The following is a 22470-nucleotide window of genomic DNA, read 5'->3' on the forward strand; positions in this document are numbered from 1 at the left end:
TAACTCTTATCACTAGTGACATTTTTCCAACGATACTTCATAGGTCTTCAAAATGACAATTATAGAACTAATACACAATTACTGTCACATGCAGTTTAGCAATTATTTCTGAAGACATTTGTCTAAAGGTTTCAAAACGACTATAAAATGGTTCCCTTTGTTATGTAACATTGGTGGTTAAAACCGACACACACAAAAATCTCTCCCAAGCAGGCTCTGCCACGCCATTTCTAATGCAGGCAAGCTTGGAATAAACATCCTCCATCGCAGACATTATTAGATATCATACTAAGGCTATTAGGAGCATGGGTAGCTGTCAACTAACACCTATTATGAAAAGCTTCAATTTATACATGATTTCTTCTGCTTCAAGAAATCTATAAATTTATAATTAGAATCTCTTGCTGTTCAATATTTGTACATAATAAACAGAGTACCTGAGGACGATGAAATATTGAAAGCTGTATTCATTATTAATAAACTCACACAGTACAGTACCTCTTCCCTCAAGTCTGACTGCAACTTTTTGGGGATCTATATTCCATTATTTTTGGGTTGTGGTCTGAGTTTGGTAGCCATGGACACCGCCTCAAACAGGATTAGGATTCTGCTCAGGTTTGACACTTGCTGGTTTTAATTTTCATTTTATCATAAGCAGTTTAAGATTGTTGCCAGTGGTAATTTGCAATTTTTATCAAGACCTCTTCATTATAGCTTCTGACAGGACAGATGCTGTAATTAATCATGCAAGACAACTGGGGATAGTGGTCAGGCTGCACTCACAGCACAGATATTGCAGGCAAAGAAGGGAAAGAAGAAAATAAAGGATTTCTCCTCTCTGTCCAGCATAAAAATACATAAACAGCACTAATAACCTGACAACACATTGGATGTGAATGTTTCTAAACCCTTCATATGAAATAACCTGCCCTCTCCATCTCACCTGTTCTCTTTCCCCACCTCCATCTACCATGTCCTACTTTTATGATAAAATAAAAGTCAGACGAGTCGGGATCGGCCTGAGTCAGAGTTGGGGGCTTACAGACAGGAAGCCCACAGCAGTAGCTGCGTTTAAATCTGAAATTCAAAGACACAAAGAAAACCACAATTTGTGCTTATTTGCATCTCTGAGCACTACTGCCAAGGGACAGGTTCGCTATCCTGTTCTTGACACCGGGTACCACGAATGCTTTGTAATTCTACCACCTGCTTTCTCTCTCTGAAGTTCCTGAAACCTCAGAGAAGTTGTACGTGACCCTTCAGCAGTACGTCATGATGGATACAAGAGCTGGTCTCAGTTCTGATAGGTACCTGCTTACCCAGTATGCTTGATAAAAAGCCAAAAAGTTAAATAAACTTTCCAAGAAAGTATTTGAATAAAGAATCACTTCTGCGTTTTGTATCAAAGACTTATGGCTCATCAGTTTTACTGAAATGTGTTTATTCTATAGCAAGATAAAAGCATTTATTTTAGATAAGCAAAATACAAACAACTTAATTGCTGCTATCATAACTCATAAAAAAGTATAAAACAGCATAAAAACACAATAAGCAATGTAGCAATTAATAATTCATGTTACCAGTGTTTACATTAAAGCCTCATTTATGAAAACTTTACAACACATGATATGAAAACTTACAACTTTTAAAGAAAATATTTACATTGATTATTCGGTTGTGGAGTTTCGTTTAAATATTCTACTGGTTTTGCAGCGTATTAAAAACTCTTGCATTTTTCATCTTAGCTTTCTGTAATAACAGTTTTATTTAAGTGCATTTCCCTTTTAAAAATACAGTGTATTAAATCTGAAACTCATCACTTCGACACAGAATATTCACATTTGTTCTGCAACTGGAATTAACGTAAGAGGGTAAATGTCAATATATATTTTCTTACAAACTATGGTAGGTTTATTTGGAGAAATGAAGTGAAAGCTTGGGTCAAACATTTAAGTTCAGTTACTTGCATTTGTTTTTCTGAAGATATTTAGGAGAGAAAAAAAAAATTAAGAGCTTTGGCAAAAATCTGTGATTTACTCTATTTTTTCATGACAAAAAATGCCATCAACTAACTCATGTCATACAAGTATGATTGTATGAAATCCAATCATCATTTTACAGGTAGTTACAACTGTGCTTTAAGGGCTTCATGAGTTCATACTGCCTTGAAGTGCATTATTCACTTTTAGAGAAAGAAGGGTTATATCCCATAACTCTGGAAGGCCATTTTGCAGTCATAAGGTCCAGGTATTTATTAGGCCATTTGATTCACATATTGTAGGTAAAGCTTAAATAAATTAAAAAGGCATCACATGAAAAAGAGCACAGCTTTTTTTTTTTTTTTAAACAAAATGATTTATAGTCAGCTAAAAGATGATACACAGCTACATTGTAGTTCTTTATTGCCTATCTAATAGACACTTTAGAGGATCATTCGATCTGTTATGCATCCCTGCATAACTACCATCAACAATTTACAGTTTTCAGCCAAATATGGTTTACCCCTACCCCCTCCATCAACACAAAGCCATGTTGCACGATCATTTATCTTCAGAAAATACTGACCTGTGATAATACTTGAGTCTGTGTCTGAGATTGTATTTGTGACTGGTGCTGCTGAGGTGCTGGCTGAGGGCTCCCAATGGCAGGGATGGGAGAAGTGATCTGAGAGGCTACCGGAGAATGCTGCTGAGGAGAAGGCTGTGACTGGTGTTGCATATGCTGCATTTGCTGCTGCTGCATTTGCTGAAGCTGTATGTGCTGCAGCTGCTGTTGCATTTGCTGTTGATTAATTTGCTGCTGAAGATGCTGCTGCTGCTGCAAATGTTGTTGCATGTGGTGCTGAAAATGCTGTTGTTGCATTTGTTGTTGTATTTGCTGATGCATTTGATGCTGATGTAGTTGCTGCTGTTGCATCTGCTGCATCTGTTGCTGCTGGAGATGCTGTATCTGGTGCTGCTGGCTTTGCATTGAGGGACTTACTTGAGATGAAGATGGCGTTGCCACCATATTTGTTCCCATGGAGCTTATCAATGGAGCTGCAATGTTTGTTGGCATGTTTGGTGCAACGGTTACAGAAGCTACAATCTGATTCATTGGCAGTCTCATAGTTAAAGGTTTTGGAGCAATTGCTCTGGGGAGGGACTGTTGAAGAGTTTGAGGAGATGCCGATACTGTTGCATGTTGAGAAAGAGAAGTATTCAGAATAAGGGAGGAAGACAAATTTGTGGATGCCAGTGTTTGCTGAACAGAGCGAATTGTCTGGGCCTCAGCAGATTCTGCAGCAGCCTGTGTTTGGAAAAGAAATTCATCATATTTTAACAGAAAAAAACATTGTTACTGTTTACATGGAAATAAAAGTCACAGCTACTAAGGGAGACTTTTTTGTGTTTTGTTTTCTATCAGAAAAGATCAATCAACAGTCAGAAAGATCACTGATCCACATCACCTCTTCATCTATCTCTGTATACTGTACCTCCAGTTCTTACTTGGACAAAAAATGAACCCATGCCCTTATTCAACACCAGAAAGTCACAAATGTCACATACGTTTTATGGCTGAGAGCTAGAAAGGGTCCAACACTTTCTAGATTCATACACTTTAAAAAAACCCAACCAGTTCTTGACAAATCTGAGCAGAAGCACATCCCCCCCCACAAGTTATCATAGCATAACAGTAGTGAACAAACAACGAAACTTTTCAAACCGCTTTGAAAATTTTATTATTGTAGTTCTTCACATCTAAGGGATCAAGACCTATGTATCTACAACAGACACAAGCCTAAGGGAACATAGTCAAGGCACCTAAGTGAATACACTGGAAGGGGTACAGCTGCATCAGCGGGGTGCCCTGCTTAGGGAATCCTGCCTACTTCCAGTGTCCTGGAGGTTTCTGAGAGACACATCTGCAGGAAAACTACAATCCAGAGAGGCCTATTGCAATAAATGAGGTGTTCTGGTGCCCTGAAGGCATAGTTTTATTAGGTATATTTAAAATATTGAGTATGCTTAAATTAGATATATTTAAGCACCAAAGGTAGGATTGGTCTTTCACAGTTTTACACATCTGCATTGTACATGACATGTAAAATCCCTGTATAAACACAACAGAGAGAAGAAGTCTCTTCTAGCAGTGGTTAAGGGAACTGGGAGTGTTTAGTCTGGAGAAGAGGCAGCTGAGGGGAGACCTCATCGCCCTCTACAGCTCCCTGAAAGGAGGGTGCAGAGAGGGGGGATGAGCTCCTTTAACCAACAAGTGGTAGGACAAGAGGGAATGGCCTCAAGCTGTGCCAGGGAAGGTTTAGACTGGATATTAGGAAGCATTTCTTTCCAGAAGGGGTTGTTGGGCGTTGGAATGGGCTGCCCAGGGAGGTGGTGGAGTCCCCATCCCTGGAGGGGTTGAAGAGTCACGTTGACATAGTGCTTAGAGATCTGGTGTAGCTGGGAACAGTCGGTGTGAGGTTAATGGCTGGACTAGGTGATCTTCAGGGTCCTTCCCAACTTAGACGATTCTGTGATCCTGTAACTGACATGTTTTAGACTTTACCTTAAAATGTGTCAAATTGTGCTGCAGAAGTGTCTATTCCATCCCTACTCTCAGCCACCACATTGGATGAAAAAGCTCCAGTGAGGATGTCTTAAATTAGAGATGAGATGAATACTGGACTTAAGAGTGTAAATTCCACTCGCAGTTTTCCCACAAGTTACTCGGCAGACAACGTCCCATGAATTTGGGGAGAAAATATGATTTCTGATGTTTTTGAAAAGGGAAATTAGGACTGACAAGATAAATTCCCTCAAAGGTGTTTAGAATTGCAGCTGCTATTGAACTTAGCACTGGGATACCAAAGGCTTTGAGAATATCATCTGAGTCCTAGAGACAATGGAAAAACTCAGCTTCTCAACACAAGGAGAATAAATCTTCTAGCTTTGAAGAACGCATATCTATAATTTCTGCTGTTGTATTTTTAATCATTAATTAAAATACACAGCAACTTTCTCTGCAACTTACTAATTCTCTGCAATTGTACATTCAAATATTCTCAGGAGTTAGACATCATCACATTCTTCTGCTTTCTTCCGTTATTTTTGTAATTGATCTTTATGAAATATTATTAGAGATATTATTATAATCAACCTCTTTGGTTATTTTTACCCATATTTTAGATGTCCATAAGCATATTTTCATTTATGGTATTCAGATGCAACAGATCTACAACCAGTGCAGTGCTGCCAGTTAGAAAGGTAATTCTCAAATAAGACAGCAGAGCTTTGTTTTCTTCACAAGTTTTATTTTAACTCAAGATGCGCTAAAATACTCCACGTGGCTTACTGCCAGCTAGTCCATTTGTAAGCACTTTCCAAATTCAGAGCCATCACACTTTTTCCCCTCACCTGCAAGAAATACTTAACCTTAGTCATACAGTAACAGCTCTCCAGCTCCACAAAAAGTAAGACTGTCTTTTGAAAAGTAGCACTTTAGGAAAAACAAAACTCTGTGAATAGCTTGCAAATGTTAATGCCAAAAGGTCAGTGTATTTTTCATGACTGAATTTTACTTTTGTAGTGAAGTGCATTATTTTGCCTCCATAGATGAAGGAAGATGTGCCTTCACAAAGTTATTGTTTGGTAACCATTACTGTGCCATTAGAGAGATGATTTTTTTTTTTTTTTTTTTCAGAGACTAAGCAGGGTTCAAGCAGCAGCATAACATCTTGTAGAGCTGTATTACAGAAGTCCTAGGATTCTACTTTTATTCTGCATAACACCCCACCCCCAGTATTTAAATACCATTGCCAAAAGCTAACTTCCATTACATTGAAGGCATTATTAGGCTTACCTTAGAAACAAGGCTTGCTCTATAGGCAGCAAGTGCCTTTAGGTATTCTTTTTTGGCAGCTTCGGTTTTTCTTTTATATACCTATTAAAAGAGACCACAATTTCACCAACTTCAATTATTAAGACATTTTTGCCAGAATGCTTTCAAAATCACTTTCAAAGAAACAAAAAAACACAGACCAAAACCCTGAAAACAGTCTATGGTTAGATGTGCTTTTTCTTCCCTGAAAGATCTAAGTATTCTTGCAGGAGGTTACAGACTTTAAGGTCTACTTGCTGGATTTGCATCACAATTTATGTTGATTTATTGTGAATAAAAAAAGCTGCTAGAGCAGCCAACTGTTTGACAATACTACCTATCCACACTTTACATCCCCAGGAAATGATATTTTAATGAGTCTAAGTAACCAGGATACTGGAAGACAGTATTTCAGATGCTAAAAAGTATATGCAGTAGTATAAAATAGAAAAAAATGCCCATGCAATATTTTTTTAAAACAAATATTCAAACTACGAATAAAAAAAAAAAAGTTTATATGTTTAGAAAAGGTCATTCGTAGAGCTTGGACAATTTACTTTCCCCAAAGTCAGTTTGAGAGAATCCCATTGAGTTAAACAAGAACAGTTAGGCAAAAATGAATTAATCTGTGATTTTAATCATCAGTAAATTTTATGTTCACCTTTAAATTATGTTCATCATCATCTTTTGGATCAGACTGAAAGTTTCCAAATGTACTTCTCAAACAAGTATCATTCATATCTTGCCAGAAGGTGTCCTATATGGGAATCTACACTTCCATCTCAGCTTCCATTAACTGTTATTGGGAGCTGCATGGAGTACCAACAGGCAAAAAGCCTCAAAGGATTTTTTTTTCCCCCTTCAATCCATGTGTAGGAGTTACATGTGTATAGAAAGAAGAATAACCCTCAAGGAAGAACAAACCTCATCTTCCTGTACCAAGTTTGAGTTGGAGATAACATTTCACATACGACATTGTAATGAGGCGCCGAGGATTGGCTTCAAAGGTTGGAAATCAACATGCTTTGTAAGAAATTCATAAGGCAGATCAAAGAAAATGTGCTGTACCTTCCCCTTTTCTTTTCTAACTTCTGATTAATAGGAAACAAGAGCTTTGAAATAGGAATCATCAAAAGATGGCCCCAACAGGACTCTGGGACAACATCATCTGAGCTTTTTTACAAACTGCCCTTTAAAATTTAAAGACAAATACAGACATTTAATACTACCTACTGGCTCTTATAACAAAATGCTTTCTAGATGCCAGGTTTTCATCAAATTCAAAATCACTGTAGCTCTACAGAGTAAGAGGTCTACATCAGCAAGTAGCATGATCCACTCGGAGCAGAGGTAGGACTTTTTTTACAAGGCTTACTATTTTACTTCTTGTGAGACAACTCTGCACCAATTGTTTACCTGTTTTTGTTCTTCTCCTAAACTGTCCCACATAGATGCCACTATTTTTGAAACCTCTCCAAATGTGGCATTCGGGTTCTGGCCTTTAATGGCAGCCTGTGTATCCCTGAAGAAAAGGGCATATGCTGACACTGGCTTTTGTGGCTCATTGGGATCTTTCTTTTTCTTCTTTTTTGGAGTCTTGGGCTTCTTGCCAGAATCTGGGGCAGCTCTTTTTTCTCCAGTAGCCTAAGAAACAGTAATAACAGAACAGTCAATATATGCATGAAATAAATCAGATTAATTCTGAAAAATTATCAACAGTTTGGCTTACTAATATATGATAAAGCTACTATGCAGGCAACATTTTGTAGAGTTCCTGTTGGGCACGCCTTTCTCCCATCAAATAACACTTAGTCTCAGCTTAATCTCATTAGATCTACTGGAACTAAATACATGAATAGTTACTACGTATTGTAAGCATAGCTTAGAGTGTCGAAGCCCACAAGCCTGACCTGATAAAGTACACCCCAAAGCTAATTTGTATTTTAAAAAGTTAAGATTTAATCTAGAGTATATTTTGAATAGTCAATCTATGTTTTTCCATTAAGATGTAATTTCAGCAGTAGAGACTCAAAAGGCAAGAGCTTGGAGGCATTTCCTGATTCCCAGACTTAAGACTTAGACATGGGTCAGGGGTTAGAAAGCCCACCCTTCAGGCAAAAAGCAGCAGCAGCTACGCAGTTTGTATCTACCTGCAACGAACACCCACCGTGCCCACGACCCACCTCCACCGGCCCTTGCGCAGGGCCAGGCGGCTCTGGGACCCCAGGGAACCCCCAGAGCAGCACACCCAGGCCCGTGGGTAACTCTGGTCCTGTGTGCACCTCGCGCCCTGCACCCTCTTGTGCTGAACTATGCACAGATTATTGCAACAAGGGGATAGAGGGGCTCTAAATATACCTCTGTGATAGTCATTTTACTTTGGTATTTTGAGGATCCTGTACAATGATCTTTCCATATGCAGAATTTCCATAAACTTAATGAGAAAACCTTTCATGGAACAGTTTAATTTAGGCCCTTTAAATATACTGCTATAATAACATTTGTGCTTTATTTTATTGATAAAATTTTCCCTTTAGAACAGATTTATTTAAAGCAAAATGTAAATTAACTAAACTTACAGTTAGAAGAAAGCTTATTTTATTTCTGTCTAAATGGTTTTTTTTTTTCTGTCTATGAAATTTTATTTCTGTCTATGTTTTATATGAGTCCAGAGAATACCAAAATGACAAAACTGTCCAAAGGTGATGAGCAAAGAGATTCACCAGATCTATAAAATCTGAAATTAATTATGAATGTATTAGACCAAATATATATATATATGTATATTCTTACATTTATTATTATGGAGGTATTATGGAAACTTAAGTAAAGAAGCTAAACAGCAAATGAATAATATTCCACTTACTGTAACATTTGCATTTTATATGACCACACTGCAGCTGAGACGATACTGCCACATTCATGAAAATATCGCATACGACATGTAAAGCTTACTCATCGCAGTGCATGGAATAACTTACTCTATTTGATTCATCTGCATCTTCTTCATTTATGGAGCTGGATGGGGAAGGAGTGGCTGATTTACTTGCAGGAGGGGAGGGAGAAGTGTGTGGCAAATTAGTGCCTCCTAAATTTAGCCCCAGCTGCGCACTTAGCTGAGACTGGTTAATGGTGGTTAGCTGAGAAGGAGGCATAATTCCCGAATGAGCAGCATCAGTCATATGGACAATAGATCTCATAATCAGAGAGTGATCCTGGCGATACTGGGAAACCTGTGTGTGACTCTGATCCTAAAAGAGAACGAAACATTATTTAGTCATTAGCAGTTACCATATAGCATTATCACATAAAGATATTTTCACAGGCTTACAGAACTGACACTGTCAACCTTCAGTGTATTTAATTTCTTTTTAATGAATTAAATGCATTTTTTGATAAATTATATGCAGCAACAGTTACCACACTTGCCCTAGATTTCACTTCTCCCCCGCTTGTGGATGGGTTTTTATTGTGGAATAAAAACGGCCTTTCCCCCTTTTTAAACATTTCTTCTCTGGATACAGTTTGAAATACTCACATAAACAACAGGGGAAACAGGCTGACTGACAATACAGGGAAAACACTGCAACTGAGAAGACACAAACTGCTGTCAAATGCAGAAAGTAAACAAAACCGGGGCGGGTGGAGGGGGAGTGGGGATATATAGATATATATAGATATATATATATATATATATATAGATATATATATATATATATAGGGAGAGAGAAAAGCATCTTCCTTTACTGACATTCAATTACTCCTAGCTGTTACTAGTAACAGTAGTAGGTATAAAACAATCCTGACTGAGTGGGATTTTAAAGTTGTTTTAAACAAAGAATACAGCCCTTACAGTTCTTGAGTGAAGACACTGCGGCATGCTGGAGAACTGTTCAAGTAATTCTAATCACTCCTAAAAATCCTTGTTTCCAAGTACCACATAAAACTACACACTTTTATCTTTAATCCAACAATCAAATACATGTAGAAGGAGCAAGCTATGTACCAATCACTGACTTTTTCTTGTACTTCATGTCTCAGAAACTCAAGTGCTTGCATGGTTTTGTTTCTACTCTTTCTTGAGGGCACAAAATATGTCGTCTTCTACATCTGCACAACACTTACCACATTTGTAAATAAAAAGAAGCAAGATCCTGAAGGTAAAGTCAAGTGGGATCTGCCTATGAACAACTCAGTTTTCTTATTTTTAACCACAGGTATCAAGACACAATGAGGGAACATTGAAACAGAAAAGATTTTTAAAACAGTTAATAAGTGAAGAATATAAATAGCTCCCAAACTGATTCAGTAACCTGATTAAGCTATAGCCATCATTGGAACAGACAGAAACATGAGAAACAAAAAAGATTTTGACAATTCTTTCATTATTAATAACCTACATCACAATTAGTAGCAGGCACAATGTTCCTTAATGCAATGACATAGGACAAAACAGCAATGCTGGGAATCCAGTGTACAGTCCACTGGACTTCCACAATGGATTCTGACCTTCCCAGCGCTCTCTGATTAAAGCATGGATAAGACCACACCAATTTTCAAATATCTGTGTCAACACGGAGGTATGTTTAGCCCAAGTGACTTTCCTCTTACTTTTTACAACTCTTCCCTCAATAGAGGCTGTGGTTATGTGCTCCTGAAAGCCTTTTTTTTAGATGGGACAAGAGCAGCCATACAAAGAAGCAATACATGTGTTAGAAAGGATGTACATCCTGCCTCATCCATCTTATGTACAAGTGCTGCAGCACACTGCTTCCCTGCAGCAATAAATCATATTAATTCTGAATTTGGCATTCATGTGTCTTTCTGCTGAAGCCTATACAGAAAAAAGAAATCCTTCTTAGCATAAAAGTACATACAGTATTGCACCTGGATGCAGTACAGCTGAAGTTAACCCCACAAGCTCATGATCCAGATCCTATACACTAGGTCTCACCCCCATTTTCCCCATACTTTCCAAGCCATTGCCATCTTGGCTCTTCATCCATACTGCACCACGCTGCCGTTCTTAAAGTCTTTTAATATTTTTAGTGAAGGAGTGTAGATCCTTAAAGATCAATGCACGTGCCAAAAGTGGAGCACTTGATACAGAAAGATCAAAACATCGCTTACTGGCTGAAATACCCATTTGCTTCAGGGCACCTCTCTGTGAAAATTTACTGCTGTTAACTACAGGGTCATTTTGACTGTGACTTGTATTAGCACTGGCATCTGGAAGTTATTCAAAGTCTTTTGTAAAAGGATATCACTTTCTGCGTATTACTCCATTCATTTTAGTTTACAGACATTATTGCATGAAGAAAAACTATGCTGGTAAAGCAAAGGTGGAGATCATTAGAATGACATTCTCTCATAGAAATTAACTTTCTTCATTATTTTGGAGGCAGTACTTTCTTGGAGGTGTTCTACACCTAAAAGGCTAGCTCTTGGTCTTTCTTTATGGTTATGCAGTCCAGGCCTTTCTGGTCTTTCCACCAAGACAACAAAAAAGGGATGACATGGGCTACAAACCATTTACTCCAAGTCTTGTCATTTTGGTTGCATCTGTGATATTATTGAGACTGAATTCTCTTGACTTGCACTGACCCAGAATCTAATTTTATACAGAAGCCCATGAATTCTTAACTCTTCCTTTTTCTAACACTATTTAATTCTTGTGTCTTTTTTTACATCCACTTATTTAACCCCAGTTTTTCTTTTCTGTATATTTCCCTAACTTTTTAAGCTTTAAAAAAAAAATCTTAAAAAATTCAGTCAAAGGTAGAAGTGGAAACAATATTTTGTAACTGGCTATCTAGTACCAAACAGATAAGACATATTATGTAAAAGAAAATATTTTGTATAATTTCCAATCTCTTATCATTTCATCATATGTGCATATGATAATGACAACATATCTTCTGCACTTTGAATTTAAGTTCGAAAGTTAAGTCTAATCAATATTTTTTAAAAAAATCACAAAAGCAGGAATAGAAATTTCATTTTTTACTTTGTGGTACAGCATTGCGGCCATCAACAACCAACAGTCCCTACAGATGTTTTTATGTTTGTACAGTGGTTTGACAAGTAGAAAGAAGGTAGGAAACCTTAAAGTTCACAGCATTTGCATATAGCTCCTGAGCAAACAAAATCTTACAATGAGAAAACTATAATAAAGAAAATAAAATTTCCATCAATTATTTTAACTCTTATTTTTTCCCTTTATAATACAAAGACAAATACTGAACCAAAAGGATCAGTAGCATTTCATTATGCACAAAAACTTTATCAAAGAAATGTTTAACAAAAATAATCTTATATCAGGAGCATGCATAGAAATACAAGCGCACTGAAACATGCACATGACATCCTAATTACATTAGTACATGAAAACAGAAAAGCTTATGTATTCAAAACAATCCACTGAGAATACTGTGAAAATTTTAGAGAATATCACAAAGCTCTTTTACATAAACTTAACCAGAAGTAAAAGTGATACACAAGTATTATAAGCATTCCGGATTTTTGTAACATTATGCAAAAACAACAAATTAGTTCTGACAAATTAATTAACTTCTCAAGTGGACAGAAGCAAGTTTTGATTGAGCCTGATCTGCTTTAACATCTTGGACTGAAGCTAGGTGCTTTTAACACAAGTCAGGCAAAAACTCAACCACTGGTTTACAGTCAAACAAGGACACAATGTGTGAAATGGAAAACCAAAGAGAAATAACTTGTGTGATTCCTCTCTAGACTGAAATGACTTTGTCTCAGATCTCTCTGCTGTTATCCTACACAAGTGCTACAAAACCACCTAAGGTACAGAGGCATTTTCTGAGGGGAATGCCAGCCACCTCTCTGGTCTGTTCAATTATACACATGGATTAAAGCAAAATATGGTCCAAAACGTTTCCCCTTCTCAAAATAACTTTATGGTGACTGTATCTAGGCACACTGGCTTTCCATCACCACTTGCTTGCACAGCTCCAATAGCAGATGTTATAAAGGCATTGAGCATTTGATGCATAGCAGTTCTCATCAAAGGAACTGTAAGGATATCTGTCCATCAAACTATCCTACTCTCAACTATTCTAATCTATTTCAACAGTCACACCAAAGAAGTCATATTGCCAAAGGACGTCTCACAGCATATGCCAAATACATACCTAATTTTACTTTTGATTTGTAAAAGTGTAAGTTCTCAAAAATTGATAAAATATCAATTCCTCAACAGCCACTGGAAAGCAAACAACAGAGTAATGAGACTTAAAAAAAGGGAGTGTGTCTCACGCTTTAATTTATCCAGTATTATCAAAGGTGTTTTTCAACAACTACTGTACCTGAGCCAGCAAAAGCGAAACATACCATTGAGTACTAAGGGAAAAATTAAGGTAATAAAAGATAGTTCGTTCTTCTGTTATCGACTCATTAAGCATCTAGTAGTTAATACAGCTACCATTTATTTTGACAGATAAATGCATCCAGCCATTACATCAAGAGATGCCCTAATTTTCACTTACTCTGCATTCTGAGAATCATTTACATACAGTAGTTTTATCCTGGATTGCTGCCCTAATATTGTTTTAATCTCTAGGAACATTCAACATGATATTTAAACATATAACTAGGAAACTACTTTTTAGAACATTTTGAGTAAAAGTGAAGTCTTCATTAAAATCAATGTCTACAGCCTTCAATCATTTAAATAGGCAACACCTTCAGTAAGACTCTTTCTAGCCATGTCAGGACTGAGCCCATGGAAGTGCCTACAGGAAGATGCAGGGCTGGGATCTGACCCTATACTGCATGAGCTAGTTTTTTAAGGAAAGTGAGAAATCTGCCAACAAAAATAACTATGCAAACCCAACATTTATGGTTATGCTCACTGTGCCCTGGTTTCAGAAGCTGACTTAAAACATTATATATTCTATTGCCTCAGGAATTTGTCACTGTCAATGTAACATAAGCTGATGTAATATTTTAAAGGATATACTTAAGTTGAAGCAAATGCACTGCAATGTAAAAAGTGAAATACTCAGTTGTCTCTGTCTGTAAATTACTTCCTTTACTTTTGGGCAAGTCAGCATATCTCTAGAAGAAATTCTCAATACTCTTTTTCTCCACAAGTAGAGATAAAAGAATCCATTAATCTAAATTTTTGCAAGATTGGAACTCACTGCCAATCAAAACAAATCAAACTAACAGAATGCTTTTCTCTGTCAGAGATTAAATCCTTACTTAATAGAATACAAAACAGTTGCACTTGGTACTGCCACCATTGAAGAAGTGTCCTTCCTCTCCCTTCCTCAGATAATGCCATCAGTAATAGATCTGTCAAACTGAAGTTATCAGAATATCCACTACAAGCAGCAGCTTCTTTTCTCTGGCAATGAGAAAACTCCTGTGTTTTGCTTCGTGTCTCTACAGAAAAGAAAACCTTACCTAATTTTAATTCCCAAATAAAAGCTACAACAAACAGCACTTGCGTCTCGTCCCACTCAGAAGAGAAAGACAAGCAGCCTTCTGCAGACTTCAATGAAAATATTTATGGTTGGGGTCTCAAAACACCGGATCTCCTCTTTCCAAAGGGTCCCTTCCTCCTGCCCAATAGGCAGCTCGTTGAGTTAACAACCACAGCACTCTCAGGTCGTCAGTGGTCAAAAATACCCAGTACCCCTGTGCCTCGTCTTCTGATAACAAGATTTGATTGCCAGCAGTCAAGAATACCCTCCATACGTATTCAGTCTCAGTTTTCTAAGCTTGTCTGGTATATTTCTCCTGAATTTTCAAAAACTCGATCAATACAGTATCACTTAAATGGTGATCTGTGGAGCTCCTTCACACTGGTCATTAGTGGTCTCCATTTTAATGAATGGTTTCAGTGTTTCCCCTCATTTTGGGGGTAAATAAGGTCTCAGCTCATTTCTTACTCCTTTGTTGGATACAAGGGTCTATCAGCCAGTTTTGACAGACTTGAAAATCTTGGTTCACTATCCAGAAGAAAATTAAGATCTGTCGTGTTGCGGGTTTCTTGTTCATTCTCCTCTATTTCAGACTGTAAGATATTTTTTTTGTTGGTTCAGGATATCAGACAGAGCTGTGTGGCATCGCTGAGTGGTGTTATGCTCAGCAACTAATTGGCTTTGCAAAATTTCAATTTGCTCTGGCAAAGATTTGACCGTTTTAGTAGCATCGTGTTCCTTGGCCAATTGATCTTGGAGAGTTTATACCTAATCTTGCAAGGATCTGATTGTTTCCCCTTCTGCTTGCCTGGTCAAGTGTCTATCCTTTTGGGCTGTAGTCAGTGCTGCCCCTAATACAGCACACACTTCAGCTTTTCCTTTGCCTGGCCACAATCTTTGCTCCTTTGCAAGGATAATGATATGGCTTGTCACTGCTTCTGGATTATGCCAATTATCGTGGGCCCAGACCATACTTGGCAGAGTAGGACATGCCTTATACTCCCTCAATTTCTCAAGAATAGGGAAGCAGTCAAGCACTGACGCTTCCCAGGCAGTTATGGCTTGCCACTGCTCGAATGTCTTCCAGTTCATAGCCAAGAGGTCACTTCCCAGTTCTCCATGTCTGTGTTTGTCAGATGGAGAACTGGTATCTGTTAGGGCTTTCCAACACCAAGGGAATCCTGCCCACAATGTCAACCAATTTTAATGTCACATCCTGCTCAGGCGAGGGAGACAAGTGACTTAGATTCATAAATCACCAATGGAGTGGACAACAGTGAGACAAGTCTCAAAGTTCAGACATCAACAGTTATCAAATTCCCACAAGGTATTAATCGGATACATGATAACTGACTAAGTATATAACAAATTATGGCAAGTGGTACAATACGACTTGTATTACTTAATGATAACAAGGAAAGGGGAAAAGGGAAGAGAGCTAGAGCTGGGATTAGAAATAGAGACCACTGGTCCAGGTTCCTGTGTTGGTCCTGCCAACGAGGTCCAAGGATGCATCTTTCATACTTCACTTCACTTTTGCTCTCCTTGCCCCTCCTCAATTTATACAGACCTTTCCTTAGTCCTTCCCTTAGACTGACCTACACATCTACGTATCACGTGTATGGGGAGGAGTAAGGCACTTCATGGGATGATGTAACTAGCTTGATTCTGTTCATCTTCATTAGCGTATGCAGGGATGTCAACTTCAATATGCATTTCACTGACAATGAAGCAAAGGTTGTTCACTGGACAGATGGCCCTTGAAACTTTACAAGATACACCAGAGCAGAACTGTCCTGTCTTCACAGACTCCCTCCTCCAGCTGCATCCAGGCAGCCTTATCAGCTCCGGACTTCACATTACCCACTGTGTGACGACAGTTTCATCACTTATATTTGAGACATTCCTTGGCTCAGAGGGCCTCCACACCCCCCATTCCTTATCTTTACCAAGTCTCATCTCCTGCCGTTGTTTATGCTTCTCTCAGGCTTTGTTTCAGAAAGTTACAAGTCATCTCTTACATGTTGGTTCAGAAAAAAATTATGTCTGCAGCTGGATCTAAAAGATTGGTAGGTGACAGAAGGCTTATGCAAATCCTGCTGCCTGAAGAACATGAAGTAAGTGCAATTTCTTGGTCTGTGTGTTCCCCCAGTCCCACTACATCAGAATTTCTCATTCACACAAAGTACGTAAGCTGGAGAACGGACATGAAAAGAAAAAAAATAAACACAAACCCAAAATTATTTATTCCTCAAAACTGAGCAGCTATCTCCTTTTGTTCTGGCAACCTCAGATGTCTTTAGAAATTCATCTCTTGCAGTATGATAGAATTTTCTTATACAGCTGCAACCTCCAAGTTAGTTCAGTATGTTTTATTGGAATCTTTCTTATTTACCGTCCCTTGCTTTTCTCTGGGATCTGATCTGCAACCACATTTGCAGTAAGCCCTCACATGGCTGGTGTTCTTCATACTCTCCTGTGCAGCACAGAGCTTTCATCAGAGCAGACAGCCTGACCTGTTACAGGGAGGGTAAGAGTGCTGTAAGACCACCAAATAGCAAGTTAAAACCATTTCTTCTATGGAACCCCATCTGGGCATTAGGAGCCCACCCACACCAGGCAGTGCAGCACCACCTCAGAGATGTGACTCCAAGCAAGAAGGTGCCAAGGAACTGGTCCAACCAGGCTGGGCACTTGCCAGACCAGCACTGCTCTGGATCCCAGGGCTAGGCACCTTGGCAATACTGCTCTGTGATCTCTGCTGGTACCAGCTCATTCACAGCATGCTCAGCGTAACAAAATACTGCATTACATGGTGAAGAAATACTAGAAGCTCACAGCTAGGCCAAAATCACACAACTACCAAACTAAGAGACAACAACTTTTCTCTGAAATGCTTATAATTCTTACCCAAGATGCCCCACCACTCTAGCATGGAGCATTTGCTCCTTGGGAAATTTGTTCTTACCCATTTACCTTCCTGTGACCCTGCAGATCCCTCATGCAGTGCCCAAAGCGGGCTGAAGGGGTAATGCCTCTTGGTTGCCTCAGTTGATATTGAGTCCTTCTGCTCTGGAAAGGCTTCTGCTCTTGCAGATGGATGGCCCCACTGGCTTGCTATAGCCTTCCACCTATCCACAGTGGCTGCTACAGATGCTTTAACATCACCTAATTCACAACTTCTTTATAATTTAATTTTTACACCATTTTGTAGAGGCATTTAAAAACAGATTCTCCACTCTCTTCTCCCCAAACATCTACCATACTTTAAAGCATATTGAATCACACTCCTTTTGGACAAGGTACCCAACAGCATGATCACAATACATGTGTGACTCAGATCACAGATCTGGGCTCTGATCTGATGAGTCTGTTGGCATGAGGAGCTTCTCTCCAAATTAGCAGTACAAGTTTAGGTCTGCTGTATGCAAACAGTGAAAGCACATTGCAAACAAATCCTGGATAGTTAAAATTAAGTCCCAGAATGTCAGATAAATGCTGTTAGCAGTTTTGTTACAACCTCTGCAACTTCAGGCGCTTCAGCTCTCAAATCAAAGGCAGATTTCAAAGGTCCTTGTTACACAGTAAGCAACGTGGGGAGAGACTGCAAAGAAGCATGACAACTAACAAATATTATCAAAGGTAACAAAAATTGTGCAAGGAACTGGGGGGACATACTTGGGGGTTACATGGCATTCGTTTAAAAATTGCTACAAGTGTTGGTAGCCATGCTCTGGGAGGGTGGTATGTTTTTTCCTGGGGTTGGGGTAGGGGGGTTTGTTTGGGTTTTCTTTGTTGGTTTTTAAAGCAAACCGGAAAAGTATGTCTCATTATCTTTTGTATTACCAGTGCCAGATACTTTTTTTTCCAGCTACCTGGCAACACAGAATAATTTAAAACTTATAGAGATTTGCGTCATTTCTTTATAGTTTGAGAACTTGGAAGTGGAAGCTGAGTACTGGATAAGCTGTGGAAGGGGAAACACAGGAGGTAACAGCAGAGAATAGCAGGAATTTCAAAGGAAGTTTTCAAATGACCCAAGAACAAGGGGGTGGCTGGGCCCAGCAAAGCCTTTGGCCAGGTACAACATATCCAGATCAGCTGCAGCATCTGCCTCATTCAGCAGTTTAAAGAAAGCAGCACCTGATGTTAGAGTTTAAGCTCAGGAGGCAGAACAGTTTAAAGCCCTGTTACAGGCTTGGTGCCCAGCTGGTGTCCACGGTCACACACATTTGCGTTCCTTCTGAGAGCAGTTCTTAGGAATATCAGAGATTCAGCTTCCGCTCCAATTCCTGACAGCTTTCCCAGTGGGGTGTATCATTTTCCACATATTCATATGGGACTTCACAATATTTTCTGGAGCTGATGGATCGTGATTTAGGCATTATTAATATAGTCACACTCTTTTTTTCCCCGGATTGTTCTGCCAGTGTTACTGTGTTTCTCTTTCATGAGGAAGTCCCTCATGTATCTTGATAGGTAATAACCTACTTGCATAATTTTTCAATTTTTTTTTTTTTTGGAACCAGCAGTACCTGCTCATCAGATTGGTGTCTTTGGCAACTGCTGCCACTTTATTTCCTATAGACAGGTTCTTTCTTGAAGTTACTAGGAGTTGCCTATTTTTGAAAACAGCACCAGAATCTGTTTCCTTCTCCAACCATAACGGCGCATTAACAGATGGCCCATTGTGTCTGTATCGATGAGAAAGGAGGGAAGAGCATGTCTCTCAGAAAAATGACTGTATTATCCACACTGAGTATTACAATGTCACTGAGGACATGAAAATCTACACACTATTAAAATCCTATTATTTAGTACATCATCAGGCTAACACCGTCTTCCTATCGTGTTAAAGTCGTAGCATGTAGTTTCTGTGCAGAAGCCACTGCTGTCTGTTGTCTCCAGGGTTTTCAGCCCATTGTCCACCTTCCCCCGAGGCCCCATGAGCTGCGCACACATGTGCTCTGAAAGGTAACTTAAAAATGCACAATTATGTCATCAGACATAAAATAAAATATTAACTATACACCAATCAGAAAAAATGACTCTGTAAAGACTTGGAAGTTCATCAGCAAAGCACAGAGCTCAGATCCGTGGGCAGAAACCCGCCTGTCACAGCGCTGAGCTGACAGCGGGCACCAGAGCTGCAAAATCCCAACTGTGTCCTAAAGGTCTACTTTCACAAAGCATCCACCACCATTTGAAAGGTTCTCTACATGGCCAAATGTCACTGATCCGAGGCACCAGAGCATCATTTAATTTGGTATTACTTAATTTTGAGATTAGCTTTCCTTGGTACCACAAATTATTAAAAACAGTGCTGCTAACAGCTACCATTTCTGCTGGGAAAGTCCAGTACAAATCAGACTAACACTGTTGTTTAAAACTGGAGTTTAGTAATCCACTGTAGTAATCAAAGAAAAAACAGAAATAGGAAAATTCTGAAGATAATCTCTTTTCCTAGTAAGAATAGTTGCTACTCCTATAAATGAATAATTATATCCTTCTGGAATTAGTTATATGTTTTGTATTAAAGATGACAATAAACATGTTCGTAATAATAACAAGGGCTTGTTTTAATAAACCGTTCCAGGCGTTACACACATTAATGACCCATGAAATAACTGTTTCATCTGTAACACATTAAACACTGTTGTTATAACATTGTATTAATTGAAAACCTACTCCATTCTCTCTAGATAGGAGATTACAGACTGGGTATTAAAAGAGAGATTTACAAATACATTTCTTTGTAAAGGGAAATTAAACATATAAATTAGAGGCACGCAGTCAGGTAAGCAGTGAAATGTCTTGCCAATTTTAAAGCAACTTTTAAAGTTTTTATTCTTGCAATCTTCTGTTAATCTAGTCATTGAAAGTTAATTACTAATTTGGGTATTTAAATTACTAAAAAAGATTTAGACCTTTAAGTAAAAGGCACCACTGTTCTGAAACATTAATAATATTTCTGTTGTATCCAGCCTTTAATATGCTCAAATTTGCAACTCAGCTCTTTAAAGCCACATCATTGAGCTGTTTATTTAAAAGGTCTCCTTGAAATAAAAGCAATAGTCACCATCATATCTTTGATTTCAGCACAGTGCCACTCTTAACTAGTAATGTAATTAAAGATGAGCGTATTCCACTATGAATTAGCCTTATCTGTGCAGAATCCTGAATGCACTGGCAGCACTGCAACAATTATAAAATATAAACAGGCTCAAATCTTCATCAAATACGAAACATTTTCTCTAGCAGCGTAAGTAATATAGGGGACCATATATGTAAAATTATCAATCTGTTTTTGTAACATCTGTACTTTTTTGAATAAAAGGAAAAATCAGACTGAAAGAGACAATTATTTTACTGTCTGTTTCTTAGATATCAGAAAGAGAATTTTGAAATTCATCAAAGCTAACCTTCTGTTATGTACAACAGGCTAAGCTGAAAAGAATGTTAACAAGTTCAATTTTCATTCAATCAGCACTACTGCTCTCTGAAATGTTTCATTGCAGGAAAGAAATAAAAATAATCTATATGGTAATTATGAGGATGAATCCCCCAGTAACTTTCAGCTACATGAAAGGTCAGTTCTATTCAAGATATTTTATCAGTCCCCTGCACATACTCCTGTCCTGTCATTTTAAATCTGAACAGCATTTTATTTTCCCATTTACAGCTACCTGCAGAATTAAGTACTTAAGCCAAATAAGAAAAAAAAAAAAAAAAAAAAAAAAGAAATGTTGAATGCTGGCAAAGGCTATAATAGCATGGAGATAAATCGTTCAGCTGCTCTCTCTCAAGCCTCTGGGGCTGCAGATTTTTCTTCTCCTGGTGCACTGTGGGTATTCAAAACTTGTTCAACATGATTTCATTTCATTTCAGGCACTGCCTGAGAAAACTAAATTACAGAATCAATCATACAGAAGGTCAGAGTGAGACTTCATTACAAGTATTGCATGCTTGCATGAATATCTTTCATTTATGACTGACCCAATATGTCACAATAGCTGTCTAGTAAAAATAATCCACTTTCTGAAATTGATGTACTACTGATGTCAATGCTACTCAGCAGGCTGGGCAGATTATAGAGAGGTGTTAAAAAAAGGAACCCTCAGGAGCACAAGTTGTAGTTTCATAGAATTGCCACACTTTGCAGATTAAAATAATTTTTCTATGCGCAGCTCAACAGAAAATGAAACATTAATATAAAATATTGGGGGATGATTTTTAATTAGGATATTGCTGTTGATTTCCACTTATTTATATTCAAGTATTTATAGGGATAATATTTGCATCATGTAAATCCATGTGTTCTTTGAAGTCAAATGTACATCAATATTCCATTTTTCAGTGACTCATTTTTGAACATCAGGATTTTATTTGGGTATTATTAAAATATTAGAATTAATCAAACTTCCTCCATTTTATCTTTTTACTGCTGTAGTCTGTTTTAAATGTAGAAAAAAATGCTGTTGAGATAAATGTGTTGCGTTTGTTGTCAATAATAATGAAGTTAATCAGTATTGTGACAAATGTCATTCTTTCCATAGTATATATATCTTAATACTATGAACAACTGTTAACTCATCAATATGATCTTTTAATAATTGTTAGGCCACCTTTATGCTGAGAATAAATATCTTCCTTGCATTGTGAATTATTTTTTCAATATAATAATACACAAAGAATATGTTCAAAAGAGAATGATTTTTTTTTTTTTTGGTCTTCCTGTGGGAAATATGTAAGATACGTGCAGAAGTATTACAAGGTAGCTAGCCAACTCCATACCCTAAGGGAGACATAGGAAAACCTTGACATAACCTATTTTTAACCATGCCTCTGGCAATTCTGCATTCAAGTTTATAGGTGAACATGTCAGGTAGTACATAGAAAAAAGCCAAAGACACACAGTATTAATCATAATTCTGTCCAAGCCCATTTTATTTTTTCAACATTTGTGATTTAAAATCTCATGACATTTCTTCAAGGTGAAATTCTTCTACCTGACTTTTCAATAGGGTACAACTACATTTATCTATATTAAATATTGCTTACAGTAAAGCTCTCTAATGCTTCACAAGATAACCAATAAACTCGATGTAGTTCATATTAAAATAATTTAAGTTTGTATTCAGCTAAAGAAGCTTTA

At 37.9% G+C, this 22470-nt stretch overlaps 1 protein-coding gene across 7 annotated transcripts in view; it reads right to left on the minus strand.

Annotated features, from left to right (window-relative positions):
• Positions 1 to 986: 986 nt before the first annotated feature.
• TOX3 (TOX high mobility group box family member 3) overlaps positions 987 to 22470 on the minus strand; it is an 84516-nt gene continuing 63032 nt past the window's right edge. For 4 of the 7 annotated variants that reach the window (XM_026856749.1, XM_026856748.1, XM_026856747.1 and 1 more), the window contains exons 4-7: positions 8838 to 9107; positions 7273 to 7500; positions 5839 to 5919; positions 987 to 3288 (exon numbers count right to left, since the gene is read on the minus strand). In XM_026856749.1, coding sequence (XP_026712550.1) covers positions 2551 to 3288; positions 5839 to 5919; positions 7273 to 7500; positions 8838 to 9107 — 1317 coding nt within the window. In that variant the 3' untranslated portion in view covers positions 987 to 2550. The remainder of the gene's footprint in view (positions 3289 to 5838; positions 5920 to 7272; positions 7501 to 8837; positions 9108 to 22470) is intronic. The other 3 variants (XM_026856751.1, XM_026856750.1, XM_026856752.1) reach the window with 1 other exon arrangement.

Source organism: Athene cunicularia, assembly GCF_003259725.1.
Source record: "Athene cunicularia isolate RWA chromosome 11 unlocalized genomic scaffold, athCun1 chr11_part1, whole genome shotgun sequence".
Classification (NCBI taxonomy): Eukaryota; Metazoa; Chordata; class Aves; order Strigiformes; family Strigidae; genus Athene; species Athene cunicularia.